At 43.0% G+C, this 21,572-nt stretch overlaps 1 protein-coding gene across 1 annotated transcript; it reads left to right on the top strand.

Annotated features, from left to right (window-relative positions):
- The first annotated feature begins 2,970 nt into the window (after positions 1 to 2,970).
- On the top strand, positions 2,971 to 20,920 carry LOC139754181 (protein NipSnap homolog 3B-like). The gene is made up of 6 exons (XM_071671374.1): positions 2,971 to 3,325; positions 8,016 to 8,105; positions 9,710 to 9,833; positions 11,898 to 12,056; positions 17,764 to 17,991; positions 18,865 to 20,920. The coding sequence occupies exons 1-6, from the start codon at positions 3,245 to 3,247 to the stop codon at positions 18,939 to 18,941; spliced, it is 759 nt and encodes a 252-aa protein (XP_071527475.1). The 5' UTR covers positions 2,971 to 3,244; the 3' UTR covers positions 18,942 to 20,920.
- The last annotated feature ends 652 nt before the right edge of the window (positions 20,921 to 21,572 follow it).

The following is a 21,572-nucleotide window of genomic DNA, read 5'->3' as shown; positions in this document are numbered from 1 at the left end:
GAAGTACCAGGAGAGACTGAGTACAGAATGGAAAAAGGTGAGAACAATGGAAGTAAGGGGAGTGGGGGAGGAATGGGATTTATTTAGGGAATCAGTGATGGAGTGCGCAAAAGATGCTTGTGGCATGAGAAGCGTGGGAGGGGGGTTGATTAGAAAGGGGAGTGAGTGGTGGGATGAAGAAGTAAGATTATTAGTGAAAGAGAAGAGAGAGGCATTTGGACGATTTTTGCAGGGGAAAAAATGCAACTGAGTGGGAGATGTATAAAAGAAAGAGACAGGAGGTCAAGAGAAAGGTGCAAGAGGTGAAAAAGAGGGCAAATGAGAGTTGGAGTGAGAGAGTATCATTAAATTTTAGGGAGAATAAAAAGATGTTCTGGAAGGAGGTAAATAAAGTGCGTAAGACAAGGGAGCAAATAGGAACTTCAGTGAAGGGCGCTAATGGGGAGGTGATAACAAGTAGTGGTGATGTGAGAAGGAGACGGAGTGAGTATTTTGAAGGTTTGTTGAATGTGTTTGATGATAGAGTGGCAGATATAGGGTGTTTTGGTCGAGGTGGTGTGCAAAGTGAGAGGGTTAGGGAAAATGATTTGGTAAACAGAGAAGAGGTAGTAAAAGCTTTGCGGAAGAAGAAAGCTGGCAAGGCAGCGGGTTTGGATGGTATTGCAGTGGAATTTGTTTAAAAAAGGGGGTGACTGTATTGTTGACTGGTTGGTAAGGTTATTTAATGTATGTATGACTCATGGTGAGTTGCCTGAGGATTGGCGGAATGCGTGCATAGTGCCATTGTACAAAGGCAAAGGGGATAAGAGTGAGTGCTCAAATTACAGAGGTATAAGTTTGTTGAGTATTCGTGGTAAATTACATGGGAGGGTATTGACTGAGAGGGTGAAGGCATGTACAGAGCATCAGATTGGGGAAGAGCAATGTGGTTTCAGAAGTGGTAGAGGATGTGTGGATCAGGTGTTTGCTTTGAAGAATGTATGTGAGAAATACTTAGAAAAGCAAATGTATTTGTATGTAGCATTTATGGATCTGGAGAAGGCATATGATAGAGTTGATAGAGATGCTCTGTGGAAGGTATTAAGAATATATGGTGTGGGAGGCAAGTTGTTAGAAGCAGTGAAAAGTTTTTATCGAGGATGTAAGGCTTGTGTACGTGTAGGAAGAGAGGAAAGTGATTGGTTCTCAGTGAATGTAGGTTTGCGGCAGGGGTGTGTGATGTCTCCATGGTTGTTTAATTTGTTTATGGATGGGGTTGTTAGGGAGGTGAATGCAAGAGTTTTGGAAAGAGGGGCAACTATGCAGTCTGTTGGGGATGAGAGAGCTTGGGAAGTGAGTCAGTTGTTGTTCGCTGATGATACAGCGCTGGTGGCTGATTCATGTGAGAAACTGCAGAAGCTGGTGACTGAGTTTGGCAAAGTGTGTGAAAGAAGAAAGTTAAGAGTAAATGTGAATAAGAGCAAGGTTACTAGGTACAGTAGGGTTGAGGGTCAAGTCAATTGGGAGGTGAGTTTGAATGGAGAAAAACTGGAGGGAAGTAAAGTGTTTTAGATATCTGGGAGTGGATCTGGCAGCGGATGGAACCATGGAATCGGAAGTGAATCATAGGGTGGGGAAGGGGGCGAAAATCCTGGGAGCCTTGAAGAATGTGTGGAAGTCGAGAACATTATCTCAGAAAGCAAAAATGGGTATGTTTGAAGGAATAGTGGTTCCAACAATGTTGTATGGTTGCGAGGCGTGGGCTATGGATAGAGTTGTGCTTAGGAGGGTGAATGTGCTGGAAATGAGATGTTTGAGGACAATGTGTGGTGTGAGGTGGTTTGATCGAGTAAGTAATGTAAGGGTAAGAGAGAAGTGCGGAAATAAAAAGAGCGTGGTTGAGAGAGCAGAAGAGGGTGTTTTGAAATGGTTTGGGCACATGGAGAGAATGAGTGAGGAAAGATTGACCACGAGGATATATGTGTCGGAGGTGGAGGGAACGAGGAGAAGTGGGAGACCAAAGTGGAGGTGGAAAGATGGAGTGAAAAAGATTTTGAGTGATCGGGGCCTGAACATGCAGGAGGGTGAAAGGCGTGCAAGGAATAGAGTGAATTGGATCGATGTGGTATACCGGGGTTGACGTGCTGTCAGTGGAGTGAATCAGGGCATGTGAAGCGTCTGGGGTAAACTATGGAAAGTTGTGTGGGGCCTGGATATGGAAAGGGAGTTGTGGTTTCGGGCATTATTGCATGACAGCTAGAGACTGAGTGTGAACGAATGGGGCCTTTGTTGTCTTTTCCTAGCGCTACCTCGCACACATGAGGGGGGAGGGGGATGGTATTCCATGTGTGGCGAGGTGGCGATGGGAATGAATAAAGGCAGACAGTGTGAATTGTGTGCATGGGTATATATGTATGTGTCTGTGTGTGTATATATATGTGTACATTGAGATGTATAGGTATGTATATTTGCGTGTGTGGACGTGTATGTATATACATATGTATGGGGGTGGGTTGGGCCATTTCTTTCGTGTGTTTCCTTGCGCTACCTCGCAAACGCGGGAGACAGCGACAAAGCAAAATAAAAGAAAATAATAATAATAACGTTCATCAATCATTTCAAAGTCTAATCTGGGAAACAAATCACTGAAATAATCATGGGTTGTATGCATACTTCGTGTAGTCTTACTTGCGCACCATTATTACAATTCGTTACGTATGTAAGTCATCTCTATCTCCTTCCATCAGTTAAAACTACTAATTTCAGTCACCCGCAAACACCAGATTTATAACGACTAAATCTTATAACTCCGGACAAAAACACGAAAGTCGGAATACACAAATAAGCAATTATACTCAACTCGAGAACTACTGTGAGGCAAATATCCACCGACAGTGCTAAGGTAATGAGAATTTGGTATGTGAAATTAAACTCACGGCAACTGTGACCCTGACGTAGAGCAGGATTCGTCCTTGACTAGGCTTCTCAGGCAGTCTGGCTCAATCTGTTGTCGCGCCACTCTCCTGGCACCCTCGCAATACAGTAGTCACCAGTATTTTACTATCCATCCCCAACTACAAGTAACTCGTCCACCTTTCATCAAAACTCTTAGTTCTTCCCTTAGCCAACTACCATCACCTTTTCAAGCCAGCAGCCTCCTACCATAACAAACGTTTGTCAGTCTCAATCCCAAATTCCTTTCACGTCAAACACTAACCACTGCTCCACGACTACTGTACTGCCAGCCTGCTCAAAGTGCGCCATCATGTGGTTCTCGGCCGTGTTCAGACAATCTAGTGCTTCTTTAAGGATACGGAATATTTTACTTGCTTCGAGAAATTTATCGGTGAGTTTAGTCGCAAGAGCTTTTCGTTGTGTAAGTGGTCATTAATATATTATATAATTGATGTTGTGAATTAAGGATACCTATATTAAAAGATGAGGAGGCTCATGAGAGCTTTCGTTTTCCCGTGAAACGAGAACACGTACGGCTCAGGTAAGAGCACTCGTCACCAAGGTTGTTCGCTGCTAGATACGTTATCACAGTTTGTTTGTTCTTTATCTTGTGAAACGCCAACCAGAAACTGTTCATTAAATCAGCCTCTGTTAACTACGTCCAATGTTCGACAACCGATCAACCTGTATATTAGCATTAATTATGTATGTTTTATGATTGTATGCACAACATACCTTGCCGTTCTGTCACAACCACGGCTGTTTTAGTACCTATGATGCTTACTAGAATCAACACCATGCAGTGTTATTCATGGTAGAATATCTTTTTTAGAGGGAGCTGCCTATGCTTACCAAACTTGCCTATGATTCCCAACCCACCTAGGCTTATTCACTATGGTTATACAAAGGAATTCAAACAGCAACAGTCCATTGGGCCCCTTCGAGGATGGGAGATATCAGAAACTCAGGGATCAGTGTGGAAACAGTAGAAAGGCGGAGGCGCAAACAATGTTAGTCGTGGACTTTAAGTGAAACATTTATCAAGTCTGTTGTAAGAACAGCTTTCAATGACTCAACTGGTGAATCATTCTATATGTTAACAATTATGTTGAAGAAAAAACACTTTGTCTCATTCGCTGTAACACGTTCGCTGACGAGTTTGTACCCATTACCACGTGTGAAATGAGACGAATCTGGTCATAAGTTGTTTGTTAGATCAACATTATCAAAGATTATGATAATGTTGAATGGGATCACTTCTTAACATCCTTTTTCTAAGCTGAATTTAGGTTCAATCGGCTCTAAATGGACTTTTTTTTTTTTTTTTCCTGTTCGGAATCATCTTGTTTTACGACTCTATTTCTTCAAACTTTCTTCTTTTTTTCAAATAGGATGACCAAAAGTGAACACTGTTTTCAAGATGGGGACGCAACAGTGAACTATAAAGAGTAAGGCTGATGATAATTTCCTGAACTTAAATCTGAAAGTCGTACCTGTAAATCTAAGAATCTTCAGAAATGTTCGCCCCTTTTGCTACTTTTTTAGACTGCTTCGGTTTGGGTCACGAAGGATTACTGCATCGTTCTTTTTTCCTCATTTGACTATTGCAGTTCAAAGATAGTACCGTACTTTTCCTTTTTGTTTCCACTATAGACACGTAAAACAATAAACTTGTCGATACTGAAAGTCATTATTCAACTATGAGCTCGTCCACCAGCTCGTTATGTCAGTTTGAAACTGGTGACGTTAAAGTTAATTGTCGATTAATTTCCCCGCTTCGTAACGTCTGCCAGTGTTAACTCACAATGCAGCCCATTATCAATATCATTCATATATAAATAAAAAGAGAACCGGTCCCAAGACTGGTCCCCGTGGCACACCACTTGTTAGATATAACCATCCTAGGGCTAGGCGTCAACATTAATCATAACTATACGGCCGGTCAACCGCTTTCCTATCCGCCGAAGTACAACGCCTTCAATTTCATGTGACATCTTTTGCTAGTAAGCTTTGATACGGAACATATATATTCTTAATCTAGACAGGTTACTTGTTTTACTTTCACCATACATGTTGGTTAGATCATAAGAGACATCAAGCTAATTTGTCAGACCCGAGTGGTTTCGTCGAAAGCGCGCGGAGGATCGTAAAGTGGTGGTCCGCTGAATGGTTTACAATTTTTTAAGCGAGTGATGGTTGTATCAAGTTGTCTACCAACAGATTGATTGATACGTTACTTGAGATCAAAGTGCAGTGCCTCAAAGGGATGCGGGGACGAAGGCCATCCCCACCCCAGTACAGTGATGACCATCATGGGGGCTCACAATACAGAAAATGATACATACAATAATTGTGAGAACATAAAACAATTACATATATATTGATAAAGCTATACAATAAAGTTATAAAACATACTATTATCATAAGAATATGATATAATTACAGATTCAAAAAATAAAAACAATTATTCCATAGAATTATAAAAACAATTACAACACAACCCTGTACAATTACACCTAAATTCTAAGTGTAAACTATTTACTTCTTTAATAATTCATCTGTTTTTCCATTATTATACATACACTCTATCTGCTCGAGCATAATATCTATCAGAGAATTTATATAATTAAGTATTGGACACTGGAGTATATGTATAATGTGGTAGGGGGTGAGCTCAAGGTGTTCTGCACACTCTACATTCTCTGTCTTGTTCACTTCTTTCACGTCCAAGTTCACAGTAATATTTATAACCCAGTCTTAATCTCATATACACACAGTTCTTCCACCTGCTCTTACCTTTTCTATATGTAAACTGTGTACTATTTAGAACATTAAGATAATGTTTCATAGTTATACTACTTCCATATATTTCATTTCTTCTGATATCATCTTCTATTGATTGTATTTTCCCTATTTTGCCCCTTAACTGATTCAATGTTTGATCGCATTAAATGTCTACCTCAGCCTTTTCAGTGGCTTTTACTGCTAACATGTCTACTAACATGTGAAGGGACCCATACAGATCGAACACTAAGCCCCTTTTTTTCCTTAGTTCGTATATAAATGTTCTACAGAGACTAACAACATGTTCAAAAACTGGACTACTACTGTTCAGTGAATCTAAATCCCCTCAACTACCAAAAAAGAAAAAAAATATATATAAATTTCTATTCCTTTGCTAACTCTGTCAGTTGTGTTAGTAGTGCACATAACTCAGCGTGTGTTGCCCATATGAAGTTGCACAGCCGGAGTCCAGTTATGGTGTTTTCAATACCTTGTGTTGTGTACTGCCTTATACAAATACTGCAGCCTGTCCTGCCACCTGACCCATCACAATATACATGTGTCCACTTACGATAACTAAACAGAGTCCTCAACTGTCCTGGTTCATGTCAAGATTACCTCACCATTCTGTTACATTATATTTCTCTGAATCATTTATGAGCCCTTTCATATATCCTCTCTTGCCTTGCCTTCAGAAAGTCCCTATATTTTGCGAGCCGTTATGTGTGTCTTGCATAAGTGTGTCCCCGCTGTGTCCTCTCATTGAACGAACTGCTGCAACTTTATTTTCAGTACTTTGTAATCCAAGTTCTGATTTCGTTTTCTTAATCACTGTATTCTTCTGACGACCTGAAATTACTCATTGCCTCATTTTTGCAAGACTTCAATCTTTGTAGTCTTCCTTCAACAACACAAGAGAGGACAGGTGCTGCATAATGTAGGTGACCTAATGATAGTAATATACATCAGTCTTAATACAGATACCCCAGCTCCGTTACCACAACATGATGATGAAGCTTTCAAGGACTGTAATCATGCCTTACATTGTGTGAACACATGATTTACTTTTGTATCTTTACTCTCGGCAGTAAAGCCAATAAACATTCCTAAATACATATGTTTTGACACTTTTTCTATAGTTTTTCCATTAAGAAAAAGAGATTCAATTCCCCTTCCTTTAATTGAAACTTATCTTTTTTCTTCATTAATAACCAATCCTAATTTTGAGATGAAATACCAGAACTATGCAAAGCACTCTGCACACTGTTTACAGAGTTCCTCTAAATTAAGATGTCATCTGCATATATGATGCGAACAACTCTCTGAGGATATTTATTTGAAGCTATCTTATTCATCAATATATTAAATAACACTGCACTTAAAACCCCTCCATGCGAGGTGCCTATTTCAAATTTTCTTTCCTCACACAAACATCCCTGGCACCACACACTGGCTCTCCTATCATGGTGACACTCCTGGTGCAGCCACTTCATGCATAATTACTTCACTGAGCTTTATCAAAGGCCTCGTTGTAAATCCACAAAACTTCTACACCTGACTGCAACATTTGATATACATTTTGCAACACAGTCTGAGGTAACTTTTGCCTTTCAGGAAACCAGACAGAGTTACAAGATAGTGTATCCTATACAATATACAGAAGCCTATTCAATCATATTCTCTCCATCATTTTCGAACAACAAAATGTCAAAGACTATGGCCTGTATCCTCCAGCTGTCCTGGGGACTGGAATGACTACAGTTTTCTTCCAGGCTGTTGGCAGTTTACCCTCTTTACAACTCATGTTGAATAAGTCTAATAATGAGCTATTTTCCATACCAGCTAAGCAGTTCATGTGTTATAAGTCACACTATCCTCGCCTGGTGCTGCAAATCTCCCTTTTCTTTTTAACAGCATGTTGTAATTCATCCTTCGTCATATCTACACATCTAACTTAACAGGTATTCAAAGTTGATTTTACTGTTTGTTTTTCTTACTGTTTGTATTCTGTACCGCTATCAGGGTCGGAATAATTATGGTGGCTATGCCTATACTATGAAAGGTAGTTGTCAAATGATTACAGATGTCACAAAGGCTCTTCATTAGTCCCCAATGGTCTCATGAGTGTAACTAGATGTGAGAAGTGGGTATAATTTCAGAATTTCTGTTGTGTTACCAGTGAGGTGCTCTGCCATCTCCTGCAGAGTCTGTCTTGGATCTAGATATTAAAGGCTCATTTTTTTTCAACAAACTGAAACATATATTGAAGACGTGACTCATGTAATACGTTCTTGCAGACGGGAACCTCCGCCGGAGGGACAGACTCTACAGATACAAGTCAGCAAACTTTATATGAACTACGAACTTATACAGTGTACCCAGAGAAGGTGAGTCCCTCTTACCACAGTGTACCCGGAGAAGGTGAGTCCCTCTCAGCACAGTGTACCCGGAGAAGGTGAGTCCCTCTCACCACAGTGTACCCGGAGAAGGTGAGTCCCTCTTACCACAGTGTACCCGGAGAAGGTGAGTCCCTCTCACCACAGTGTACCCGGAGAAGGTGAGTCCCTCTTACCACAGTGTACCCGGAGAAGGTGAGTCCCTCTTACTACAGTGTACCCGGAGAAGGTGAGTCCCTCTTACTACAGTGTACCCGGAGAAGGCGAGTCCCTCTTACCACAGTGTGCCCGGAGAAGGTGAGTCCCTCTTACCACAGTGTACCCGGAGAAGGTGAGTCCCTCTTACTACAGTGTACCCGGAGAAGGCGAGTCCCTCTTACCACAGTGTGCCCGGAGAAGGTGAGTCCCTCTTACCACAGTGTGCCCGGAGAAGGTGAGTCCCTCTTACCACAGTGTACCCGGAGATGGTGAGTCCCTCTTACCACAGTGTACCCGGAGAAGGCGAGTCCCTCTTACCACAGTGTACCCGGAGAAGGTGAGTCCCTCTTACCACAGTGTGCCCGGAGAAGGTGAGTCCCTCTTACCACAGTGTACCCGGAGAAGGTGAGTCCCTCTCACCACAGTGTACCCGGAGAAGGTGAGTCCCTCTCCCCACAGTGTACCCGGAGGAGGTGAGTCCCTCTTACCATACGTAGACGTATCTTGGTGTCCATACAAACGTGTTCCACGAATCACATGGTCTTAACAAAGATCTTCCATTACAGTTTGAAAAAGGAAATACGACCCAGAGCTTTTAATGAATAAGGCAGTGCTTGTGAGTGTAAACGATGATGTATGACGTGTGAGTCAGTGTGGGTTATGTGTCACCAAAATTGTTTCATATATTTTGGTGGAGGAGACGTGGCTTGAACAGGACGGTAAGGTGATGTGGTGGATGGACTTCCTCTGATCCACATTACTACACATGAGAATGGAAGGTGTGAGAGTTGTCCAATGTGGACGATGAATGTCGTGGCTTTTGAATAAGTGTACGTGTCGGCCAGAATGGGTACTTGCTCTGCTACCAGCCGATGGAAGTTAGAATCATACACAATCAAAGGTTCTCGTGCCTGAGAGAGAGAGAGAGAGAGAGAGAGAGAGAGAGAGAGAGAGAGAGAGAGAGAGAGAGAGAGAGAGAGAGAGAGAGAGAGAGAGAGACTCAGCGGGGTAGGGCCTTGATGGGTGAGGAATGGGAATTTTTGAGGGATTTATCATGTCCACGAGTTTTTACCGTCAGAATGGATTGCAGAGAGGAAAGAAAAACGGGAGAAACTCAGGCAGATCCTCAGCGGAGGAGGAAAAGTGAATGAAGTGTGCACCGGAAGCCTACATGGCTGGATATTTGTGCCGAATGATATTTATGAATGTGAAATTTTAGTCCTTAGGTACCTACAGGCGCAGACTGACAGGAGAACATGAATAACAGTTATAACAGGATGTAAGAGAGCAAATTAAGGAACATGATGTTATAACAACATATGGTGTACAACAGGTGTTGAACGAGGATGACATGTGGCTCCAAAGTGGCATCGCTAACAGTTCCTTGGGACCTGCAGATGCGGGAGTTCCTGAAGGTGACGACGGAGGAGTTCCACCTGCGGACGACCCACTCCAAGTTGCTGGGCTACTGGACGACCGAGATCGGTGGCCTTAACGAGGTCGTCCATATCTGGGAGTATGGTAGGTCGTCCATGTGTTGTTGTGGGGTAAGTCGTCCATATCTGGGAGTATGGTAGGTCGTCCATGTGTTGTTGTGGGGTAAGTCGTCCATATCTGGGAGTATGGTAGGTCGTCCATGTGTTGTTGTGGGGTAAGTCGTCCATATCTGGGAGTATGGTAGGTCGTCCAAGTGTTCTTGTGGGGTAAGTCGTCCATATCTGGGAGTATGGTAGGTCGTCCATGTGTTGTTGTGGGGTAAGTCGTCCATATCTGGGAGTATGGTAGGTCGTCCAAGTGTTGTTGTGGGGTAAGTCGTCCATATCTGGGAGTATGGTAGGTCGTCCATGTGTTGTTGTGGGGTAAGTCGTCCATATCTGGGAGTATGGTAGGTCGTCCAAGTGTTGTTGTGGGGTAAGTCGTCCATATCTGGGAGTATGGTAGGTCGTCCAAGTGTTGTTGTGGGGTAAGTCGTCCATATCTGGGAGTATGGTAGGTCGTCCAAGTGTTGTTGTGGGGTAAGTCGTCCATATCTGGGAGTATGGTAGGTCGTCCAAGTGTTGTTGTGGGGTAAGTCGTCCATATCTGGGAGTATGGTAGGTCGTCCATGTGTTGTTGTGGGGTAAGTCGTCCATATCTGGGAGTATGGTAGGTCGTCCATGTGTTGTTGTGGGGTAAGTCGTCCATATCTGGGAGTATGGTAGGTCGTCCATGTGTTGTTGTGGGGTAAGTCGTCCATATCTGGGGGTATGGTAGGTCGTCCAAGTGTTGTTGTGGGGTAAGTCGTCCATATCTGGGAGTATGGTAGGTCGTCCAAGTGTTGTTGTGGGGTAAGTCGTCCATATGTGGGAGTATGGTAGGTCGTCCATGGGTTGTTGTGGGGTAAGTCGTCCTTATCTAGGAGTAATGGTAGGTCGTCCATGTGTTGTTGTGGGGTAAGTCGTCCATATCTGGGAGTATGGTAGGTCGTCCATGTGTTGTTGTGGGGTAAGTCGTCCATATCTGGGAGTATGGTAGGTCGTCCATGTGTTGTTGTGGGGTAAGTCGTCCATATCTAGGAGTAATGGTAGGTCGTCCATGTGTTGTTGTGGGGTAAGTCGTCCATATCTGGGGGTATGGTAGGTCGTCCAAGTGTTGTTGTGGGGTAAGTCGTCCATATCTGGGAGTATGGTAGGTCGTCCAAGTGTTGTTGTGGGGTAAGTCGTCCATATCTGGGAGTATGGTAGGTCGTCCAAGTGTTGTTGTGGGGTAAGTCGTCCATATCTGGGAGTATGGTAGGTCGTCCATGTGTTGTTGTGGGGTAAGTCGTCCATATCTAGGAGTAATGGTAGGTCGTCCATGTGTTGTTGTGGGGTAAGTCGACCATATCTGGGAGTATGGTAGGTCGTCCATGTGTTGTTGTGGGGTAAGTCGTCCATATCTAGGAGTAATGGTAGGTCGTCCATGTGTTGTTGTGGGGTAAGTCGTCCATATCTAGGAGTAATGGTAGGTCGTCCAGTGTTGTTGTGGGGTAAGTCGTCCATATCTGGGAGTATGGTAGGTCGTCCATGTGTTGTTGTGGGGTAAGTCGACCATATCTGGGAGTATGGCAGGTCGTCCATGTGTTGGTGTGGGGTAAGTCGACCAAATCTGGGAGTATGGTAGGTCGTCCATGTGTTGTTGTGGGGTAAGTCGACCATATCTGGGAGTATGGCAGGTTGTCCATGTGTTGGTGTGGGGTAAGTCGACCAAATCTGGGAGTATGGCAGGTTGTCCATGTGTTGTTGTGGGGTAAGTCGACCATATCTGGGAGTATGGCAGGTCGTCCATGTGTTGGTGTGGGGTAAGTCGACCAAATCTGGGAGTATGGCAGGTCGTCCATATGTTGAGTAAGTCGACCATATCTGGGAGTAATGGTAGGTCTTCCATGTTTTGCCGAGATTGGACGTAATTTGCCAAGTTACAAATCAGAACACCGTCTACACTCAAACAACATGACCACATTGCATTACTGTACCGATTCTCAGCCACTAGGACTGACAGCACTCACACTTCACAGCGAGATGCACTACGTCATGTTACTCTATATACCTGTATGCCACTCCACAGACAGCCTGAGTCACCGGGCGGAGGTGAGGGCCAGACTGGCAAATGACCCGGATTGGCTGAGTCGGTACGTGGGTCGCGTCATAAGCATGTGGCAGCACCAGGACAACGCCCTCCTCACCTTGCTCCCGGGAACAACCGTTAATATGCCAACAGGAAAAGGTAATGAGAGATGTGCTGTGAGTTCCCTCTTTCAACGAATACCTTCGACAAGAATTTTTGCCAAAAGACAAGAATTAATGCATCCCGCTCACTGCACGTGTTGCTTGTGGGATACTACTGTATCTGCCATCTTTCACTGTGTATATTTAGAAACCCTGGACTCCTCTGGAGGTGTTCTTAACCAAATATCAAGTTTTCATTTAAATTTTTCTTACTTGGATACTGGCCGGTGTCCCTCTTTCCTCCAGGCTTCTCTTGTATCTTTTCTGGTATTACTGACGGCTTTATATTCCGCTTCTTCCTTCCTGAGATGCTCTTAATCCTAGAACTTTATTCATGGTGCTCTCAATTTGCTACTGGGTAGAGATTATCATGTATCTTTTCCTTCCTTCCGCATCGTACAGTTCGAGTTCCTCCAACCTGGGATAACAGTCCATTTGTGCCATTCCATCAATATTGCTCGTGAAACGTTTCTGAACCGATTCATTTCCACTTTGCATGGTGACCAAAAGAAACAACAGTGTTCAGTTTTACTTATGTTTTTCACGATAAACATTTTTGTCACTGGCTGTCTCGTTTTGAGAACTCTCATTATTGTACCACTTATTCCTTGGCTATTGATAGCACTGTACTGTCTCATCAATGTGCTCCTTGAATATAGATTACTCATTTACAACGACTCAGAGCTCTCACATTTGCCTCATTTTCAGTCCTCCTTCTCTCGTGGGCCTTTCGCAAGAACGTCACGAATAATGTTGCTAATCATCCCATGACATATATATTTCCTAAAAAAAAAGTTCCTTCGTAAATTTCTGTTAGGCTTTCATCTGCCCATATGTAAATCATAGTCAGCTTGTTTTGTATACCTTCTTCAAATCGTATCAATGTCATTTCCTTTCTTTCAATAACACACTTTCCTGGGATTCCATTAGGTTCTGCTGCAGTTAAGTTTGATTTTACATGTCCCTTGTTATGATTATGACACTTTCTGGTATTTCAGTATGTGGAACAGCATTCTGATCATACTGATCAAACATTTCATCACATATATTTTCATGATTTTCTTACTAATCACTGGTCTTGCATCTTGTATATATACAAAAGATTTCTTAAATTTTTTGAAAGCCTAATTTTAGATTTGAATACTCATTGTTTTACCCATATAAGGAGATAGATTTCTGATATATATATATATATATATATATATATATATATATATATATATATATATATATATATATATATATATATATATATATTATCCCTGGGGATAGGGGAGAAAGAATACTTCCCACGTATTCCCTGCGTGTCGTAGAAGGCGACTAAAAGGGGAGGGAGCGGGGGGCTGGAAATCCTCCCCTCTCAATTTTTTTTTTTTTTTCAATTTTCCAAAAGAAGGAACAGAGAAGGGGGCCAGGTGAGGATATTCCCTCAGTGGCCCAGTTCTCTGTTCTTAACGCTACCTCGCTAACGCGGGAAATGGCGAATAGTTTGAAAAAAAAAAAAAAAAAAAAATATATATATATATATATATATATATATATATATATATATATATATATATATATATATATATTTATATATATATATTCCCAATCACCAGTCCTTTTTCAGCACATAAATCTACAAGCTCTTCACCATTTCCATTTACAACACTGAACACCCCGTGTATATCAATTATTCCCTCAACTGCCACATTACTCACCTTTGCATTCAAATCACCCATCACTTTAACCCGGTCTCGTGCATCAAAACTACTAACACACTCACTCAGCTGCTCCCAAAAGACTTGCCTCTCATGATCTTTCTTCTTATGCCCATGTGCATATGCACCAATAATCACCCATCTCTCTCCATCAACTTTCAGTTTTACCCATATCAATTTAGAGTTTACTTTCTTACACTCTATCACATACTCCCACAACTCCCGTTTCAGGAGTAGTGCTACTCCTTCCCTTGCTCTTGTCCTCTCACTAACCCCTGACTTTACTCCCAAGATTCCCAAACCACTCTTCCCCTTTACCCTTGAGCTTCGTTTCACTCAGAGCCAAAACATCCAGGTTCCTTTCCTCAAACATACGACCTACCTCTCCTTTTTTCTCATCTTGGTTACATCCACACACATCTAGACACCCCAATTTGAGCCTTCGAGGAGGATGAGCACTCCCCGCGTGACTCCTTCTGTTTCCCCTTTTAGAAAGTCAAAATACAAGGTGGTTTAAAAAGAGAGATGTACATAAGTATACGTATGTAAGTAGGAGAGATGGCCAGAGAGCGTTACTGGATTACGTGTTAATTGATAGGCGCGCGAAAGAGAGACTTTTGGATGTTAATGTGCTAAGAGGTGCAACTGGAGGGATGTATGATCATTATCTTGTGGAGGCAAAGGTGAAGATTTGTAGAGGTTTTCAGAAAAGAAGAGAGAATGTTGGGGTGAAGAGAGTGGTGAGAGTAAGTGAGCTTGGGAAGGAGACTTGTGTGAGGAAGTACCAGGAGAGACTGAGTACAGAATGGAAAAAGGTGAGAACAAAGGACGTAAGGGGAGTGGGGGGAGGAATGGGATGTATTTAGGGAAGCAGTGATGGCTTGCGCAAAAGATGCTTGTGGCATGAGAAGCGTGGGAGGTGGGCAGATTAGAAAGGGTAGTGAGTGGCGGGATGAAGAAGTAAGATTATTAGTGAAAGAGAAGAGAGAGGCATTTGAACGATTTTTGCAGGGAAATAATGCAAATGAGTGGGAGACGTATAAAAGAAAGAGGCAGGAGGTCAAGAGAAAGGTGAAAGAGGTGAAAAAGAGGGCAAATGAGAGTTGGAGTGAGAGAGTATTATCAAATTTTAGGGAGAATAAAAAGATGTTTTGGAAGGAGGTAAATAAAGTGCGTAAGACAAGGGAACAAATGGGAACTTCAGTGAAGGGGGCTAATGGAAAGGTGATAACAAGTAGTGGTGATGTGAGAAGGAGATGGAGTGAGTATTTTGAAGGTTTGTTGAATGTGTTTGATGATAGAGTGGCAGATATAGGGTGTTTTGGTCGAGGTGGTGTGCAAAGTGAGAGGGTTAGGGAAAATGATTTGGTAAACAGAGAAGCGGTAGTAAAAGCTTTGCGGGAGATGAAAGCCGGCAAGGCAGCAGGTTTGGATGGTATTGCAGTGGAATTTATTAAAAAAAGGGGGCGACTGTATTATTGACTGGTTGGTAAGGTTATTTAATGTATGTATGAATCATGGTGAGGTGCCTGAGGATTAGCGGAATGCTTGCATAGTGCCACTGTACAAAGGCAAAGGGGATAAAGGTGAGTGCTCAAATTACAGAGGTATAAGTTAGTTGAGTATTCCTGGTAAATTATATGGGAGGGTATTGATTGAGAGGGTGAAGGCATGTACAGAGCATCAGATTGGGGAAGAGCAGTGTGGTTTCAGAAGTGGTAGAGGATGTGTGGATCAGGTGTTTGCTTTGAAGAATGTATGTGAGAAATACTTAGAAAAGCAAATGGATTTGTATGTAGCATTTATGGATCTAGAGAAGGCATATGATAGAGGTGATAGAGATGCTCTGTGGAAGGTATTAAGAATATATGGTGTGGGTGGCAAGTTGTTAGAAGCAGTGAAAAGTTTTTATCGAGGATGTAAGGCATGTGTACGTGTAGGAAGAGAGGAAAGTGATTGGTTCTCAGTGAATGTAGGTTTGCGGCAGGGGTGTGTGATGTCTCCATGGTTGTTTAATTTGTTTATGGATGGGGTTTTTAGGGAGGTGAATGCAAGAGTTTTGGAAAGTGGGGCAAGTATGCAGTCTGTTTTGGATGAGAGAGCTTGGGAAGTGAGTCAGTTGTTGTTCGCTGATGATACAGTGCTGGTGGCTGATTCATGTGAGAAACTGCAGAAGCTGGTGACTGAGTTTAGTAAAGTGTGTGAAAGAAGAAAGCTGAGAGTAAATGTGAATAAGAGCAAGGTTATTAGGTACAGTAGGGTTGAGGGTCAAGTCAATTGGGAGGTAAGTTTGAATGGAGAAAAACTGGAGGAAGTGAAGTGTTTTAGATATCTGGGAGTGGATTTGGCAGCGGATGGAACCATGGAAGCAGAAGTGAATTATAGGGTGGGGAACGGGGGCGAAAATTCTGAGAGCATTGAAGAATGTGTAGAAGTCGAGAACATTATCTCGGAAAGCAAAAATGGGTATGTTTGAAGGAATAGTGGTTCCAACAATGTTATATGGTTGCGAGACGTGGGCTATGGATAGAGTTGTGCGGAGGAGGGTGGATGTGCTGGAAATGAGATGTATGAGGACAATATGTGGTGTGAGGTGGTTTGATCGGGTAAGTAATAATAGGGTAAAAGAGATGTGTGGTAATAAAAAGAGTGTGGTTGAGAGAGCAGAAGAGGGTGTTTTGAAATGGTTTGGTCACATGGAGAGAATGAGTGAGGAAAGATTAACCAAGAGGATATATGTGTCAGAGGTGGAGGGAACGAGAAGTGGGAGACCAAATTGGAGGTGGAAAGACGGAGTGAAAAAGATTTTGAGCGATCGGGGCCTGAACATGCAGGAGGGTGAAAGGCGTGCAATGAATAGAGTGAATTGGAACGATGTGGTATACCGGGGTCGACGTGCTGTCAATGGATTGAAACAGGGCATGTGAAGCGTCTGGGGTAAATCATGGAAAGTTCTGTGGGGCCTGGATGTGGAAAGGGAGCTGTGGTTTCGGTGCATCATTACATGACAGCTAGAGACTGAGTGTGAACGAATGGGGCCTTTGTTGTCTTTTCCTAGCGCTACCTCGCACACATGAGGGGGGAGGGGGTTGTTATTTCATGTGTGGCGAGGTGGCGATGGGAATGAATAAAGACAGACAGTATGAATTATGTACATGTGTGTATATGTATATGTCTGTGTGTATATATATATGTATACGTTGAGATGTATTGGTATGTATATTTGGGTGTGTGGACGTGTATGTATATACATGTGTATGTGGGGGGGTTGGGCCGTTGTTTCGTCTGTTCCCTTGCGCTACCTCGCTGACGCGGGAGACAGCGACATAGCAAAATAATAAAAATAATGAATATATATATATATATATATATATATATATATATATATATATATATATATATATATATATATATATATATATATATGGGGAATTACATTACATGGCAAGGGAATTCATTGTTTACATTCTTAAGCCAGTCTTCCACAAAACCAGCACAGGGATTGATATTTTGTGATTACATTAATTACTTCCATGAGTAATTGCCTGTTACTCGACATTGGATAAAAAGAAACAATTCACCACTCAGCCAGGGACATTGAATTCCAGGCCAAGCTCTTTAATCACTTATGCACATGGTTCCCTGCGGGAATTTCATCCAAGAGTCTGTGAACCTTTTACTGACGTGACCATGAAGCGCTACGGAAAAAGCAGATGAAATTAGCAATCTCACTACGATTACGAGATGCAGGACTGTACAACAGTCATGTGAGAGAGAACTGCAATGTACCAAAGTCTTTATTTTCCATAAATCTTTTACGAATTGTGCAGTATTCCCTACAGTAAAAAGAATATTAAACGATTTTTGAATGAAAAAAATCGATTCGTGCTACGTAGATAAGAAAACAGCAGATTTCCAGGGACAAGTTTACGTGATGCTCGTCGTTCAGCAAATAATAACGTACACCAATATTCGGCACCAGTCTGTCTCTTTGTCTTTCAGGAGTGTACGAGTTGCAGACGCTTCAGCTTCAGGGCGCCCCTGCCGTGTGGTCGCAGGCCTTGGTCGGATACGTAAGGGCGTGTGCTGAGGCGGCGGGCAGCACGTCCTCGCTGGTAGGGGCGTGGCGCTCTGCCTTAGGGTCCAGGAACATGGCGGCCCTCCTGTGGCAGCACCAGGGACCTGACGGCTGTCTCTCGCTCAGGGACGCTACAGACTCCCTCGACGACGGTAGGTCCTCCTCGACTCAAGAGTGGACTCGTCCCTCTCCTTACCCGTCGTCTTTAGCATTCTCTCTGTATGATAGCCTTACCTTCTAGGACCCTCGTATTCTTTCCTGAGACTCTTTGTGAGTTGCTACAGCGTGTAAGGTAGTCTTCAAAGATCCCACTGCCAGGTTTGGTCTGCTTCCATCACTGACAAGTAAGACAAGTAAGTCTCAGTGATCCGAATGATTTCGTTTCAAGAAATCAGAGGAGTACAGAGGAATTAATACGCTGCAACTTATATATAGTCCATTTCTTGTCGTAGGAATCGTGTAAGTTCAATCACTTGGATAAATGCACAGGTGTCAGTATGATCATCCAAGTCACTAAATGTACATAAAAGCCACACTGTACTGATTCCTCAGTACTTTTCCTTATTTCATTTGAGAAGGACCACAAGACTGACCTTATTTATCAATGACAGGAGTGGATGAGAGCAAGCGGTAGATTATTTAAAAGAAATTACAATGCAATAATCTCTGGTGCTCCAGGACACTATTCGTTACAGTGTAACAATATACAAAGACCAGCACAGCCTCTTCTCTACACGCACCGTGTTTACCGTTCGGGAAACCGACGGAGGAACTTGGTACCCGTTGTTGGTACAGACGCTGCTGGTCCGCTGCCTGAGCTCTTCTGCATCACTGTAGAATCATGATCTGGTACACTGTGTCATGGCTCATTGTGTCACAGGCAAAGATTTTCATGAATATAACAATAAGTGCAGCGTTTTATCTGTATCTATTCGGTAATCAGACGGGAACGAGTAAACAGGTTCAGTCATGAAGAATAATCTCTGTCCATGAACGTACGTTATCAGAGGTTCTTGTTTCCACAGGTGTGGCGCTGTCCTGCCACGTAACCTCTGGTCACAGCAAGCTCCTCCTGCCCCACGTTGTCTCCAATCTCCAGTGACAACCTCCAGCCCAAGATATCTTTAAGGACCCTCTTGCCTACCAGTGGCCTCTCGTATCTCCAGTGACATATGACCTTCAGGGAACCTCCTCACTTCCAGTGGTGTACCGGACCTTCAGCCTCACATGACTTACTCTCCAGTAACCTCCGTGACCGGCAGTGACACACAAATCTCTCTCCTCCGCCTGCCGCTTTGTCACGGACATCAAAAGCAACCTCTAACTTCCTCTGTGCCTCCACAGTACCTTCTGTCTTCGCACACCAACACGCCCACGTTCTTGCAGCAGAGATGATGATCTGTCTGTTTCCCCAACCTGGAAATGGTCCAACTTTGCCCGTTGAGTACGACGACACGACCCTGGAGAACGACAGAACGACCCTTTAGTGCGATGGCACGATCCTTGGGTACGAGGCTTTGCCCTTTGACCCAGCCCTTTAAGGATCAGATGAAAGGCCATGCCATCATACTCAAGGTTCGCACCACTGTGCTTAGGGTGTCGAACTCTCCGAGGGAAAGTTGGCAGGTAGATGACTCCGCCTTCCAGAGTCTACTGAACTTTACCTTCTTGTATAGTTGTGTTTCTGTAGTGTACATGGCTGAGCTTTATAAAAAAAAACTTCTAATACATTTCCCACAGTAGGCACTGACTGGACCAAGGGTTGTGTTCACCAATGTTATAACGTAAATTACGTATATACAACTGATCTTCCTGAAGATGTATTCCCACCTCAGTGCCCTCCCATGTGCTGGTACACTTGGACACACGCGAGACAACACTACTGATGCCAGTATCATGGACGAGTATTTCCCTCGAGGAAGATAACACGGAATCAAGTGGATGACGAGTGGGAAACCCGCCACGTGAGAGGCAACGCACACACTCACAACACACCCAGCCAGACGCTCCCACACACTCTCCTTCACCTACAGAGCTTCCTCCTCCTTCTCTGTTCTATTTGGAAAAGTACAACTGGAGGGGATGATTTCCAGCCCCACGCTCCCATCCCTTCTAGTCTCCTACGACGCGCAGGGATAATATATATATATATATATATATATATATATATATATATATATATATATATATATATATATATTCCTATGAGTCCACGGGGAAAATGGAACACGATAAGTTCCCAGTGGACTCATAGGAATATACTTGATCACGCGCAAAATTGTGATCCTTTCCAACATATATATATATATATATATATATATATATATATATATATATATATATATATATATATATATATATGAGACGATTTTAGTCCAAGAACCTTGGGTATTCGAAATTAGGATTTTCCCTGGAAGTGTAGGTAGGTACTGATAGTGGCTCGGGGAACCTGATAGCGGATCCAGTAAAGAATAACTTAACGTGCTGAATTTTACTTTCCCAGAGGAGTCTTTATACGTTAACCATTCTCCTTACTTTATTGTTAATTCCTCTGTGATCGAACTCATATAAAGTCTTTTTAGATCCCCAGGAGGGGAAATATCTACTCCGAATTATATACAATAATTCTTACTCCTAAGATGCGCAAATGTTTACGTGTTTGTGAAATCTAAACACACAAGTGCACAGTTGGTTGTAGATGACAGACTGATCTACTCCAAGTCCAAGTGGTTGGAAATGAAGCCATGGATACCTTTCCAGACTCATGACCGATGAGACGGCTTCTGGAAACTGAAGAATTTGGGACGGGTTTGTTGGAGTGCTGGAACGTTTGACAGGAAGGTCGAGTCTTGGGATTTGAAGTCTTTGAGAGGAGTTTATTGGATGGCTCTTGGGAATGTGAAGAGCACGCGAAATTTAAGACAACAGAATACAGGAGGAGGAATGTAACAGATCCTCGAGTTTAACCCAGATGCTCCACTTTATAGCTCACTAGGACAACCTTCTTCTGTTGCAGCGTCCAACTTCTACAGTACGATATGGAGCGCTTAACAAACAGTAAATAAATACTATCATAACTGGCACAGCAATTCCTTGTCCTGTACGATACACAACGCGTGATAAGCAACACGTAACGAGTTTAAGAGGTACGATAATGTTTTTGTGAGAAAGACTAGCGACCAGAACATCACATGCCTCCCCTCGTCGAAGACTGGTGGCCAGACCAGCTGCCGGGGAGGGGGTGTGTTTGTGCTACCTGGGCAAAGCTGCCTTGCCTCGCTCGCCCACCCGGGAAATAATGAGCGTGACCACCAAACTATATTTCCCCTCATGGTGTTCTGACAGACAGAGCCACGATCCTTGTTGTTACTGTTAACCAACTCATCTTCACTACTCTGTCGTGCTTGTACTTCATCAATGCTATGATGACGGTTTAGTCTTATGTTGTGGTATTCTGTTTCATGTGAACTCTTCCTCGGGATTAAAACGACGTGCATCAAGGAACAGACCATTACTCCACAGAGATAAAATGATCAAGATAATCATCGCCCAACATGGTGATCAACTGATCGCCCAGTTAGGTACCGTGGAGGCACGCTGAGATAAAGCACCTCCTATCAGCCAAGCGCAGAGAATAAAGGCAGATAAATCTACGTTTTCTTATAAATCTACGTTTTCTTTGCTTAATAACAAAGAAGTCCTTTTACCCTAAAATCTACCGCTTCCTAATATC

The sequence above is a fragment of the Panulirus ornatus genome, chromosome 16 (assembly GCF_036320965.1).
Source record: "Panulirus ornatus isolate Po-2019 chromosome 16, ASM3632096v1, whole genome shotgun sequence".
Lineage (NCBI taxonomy): Eukaryota > Metazoa > Arthropoda > Malacostraca > Decapoda > Palinuridae > Panulirus > Panulirus ornatus.
Note: the sequence above shows the minus strand (reverse complement) of the source record. Positions and strands in the feature narration are given on the sequence as shown.

Excerpts from the sequence above, each read along its gene's own strand:
- LOC139754181 (XM_071671374.1), top strand. The coding sequence starts at position 3,245 with ATGTGGTTCTCGGCCGTGTTCAGACAATCTAGTGCTTCTTTAAGGATA. Across the intron at positions 3,326-8,015 it reads TTGCTTCGAGAAATTTATCG|ACGGGAACCTCCGCCGGAGG; the intron begins GTGAGTTTAGTC and ends ACGTTCTTGCAG. Across the intron at positions 17,992-18,864 it reads TACAGACTCCCTCGACGACG|GTGTGGCGCTGTCCTGCCAC; the intron begins GTAGGTCCTCCT and ends TTGTTTCCACAG.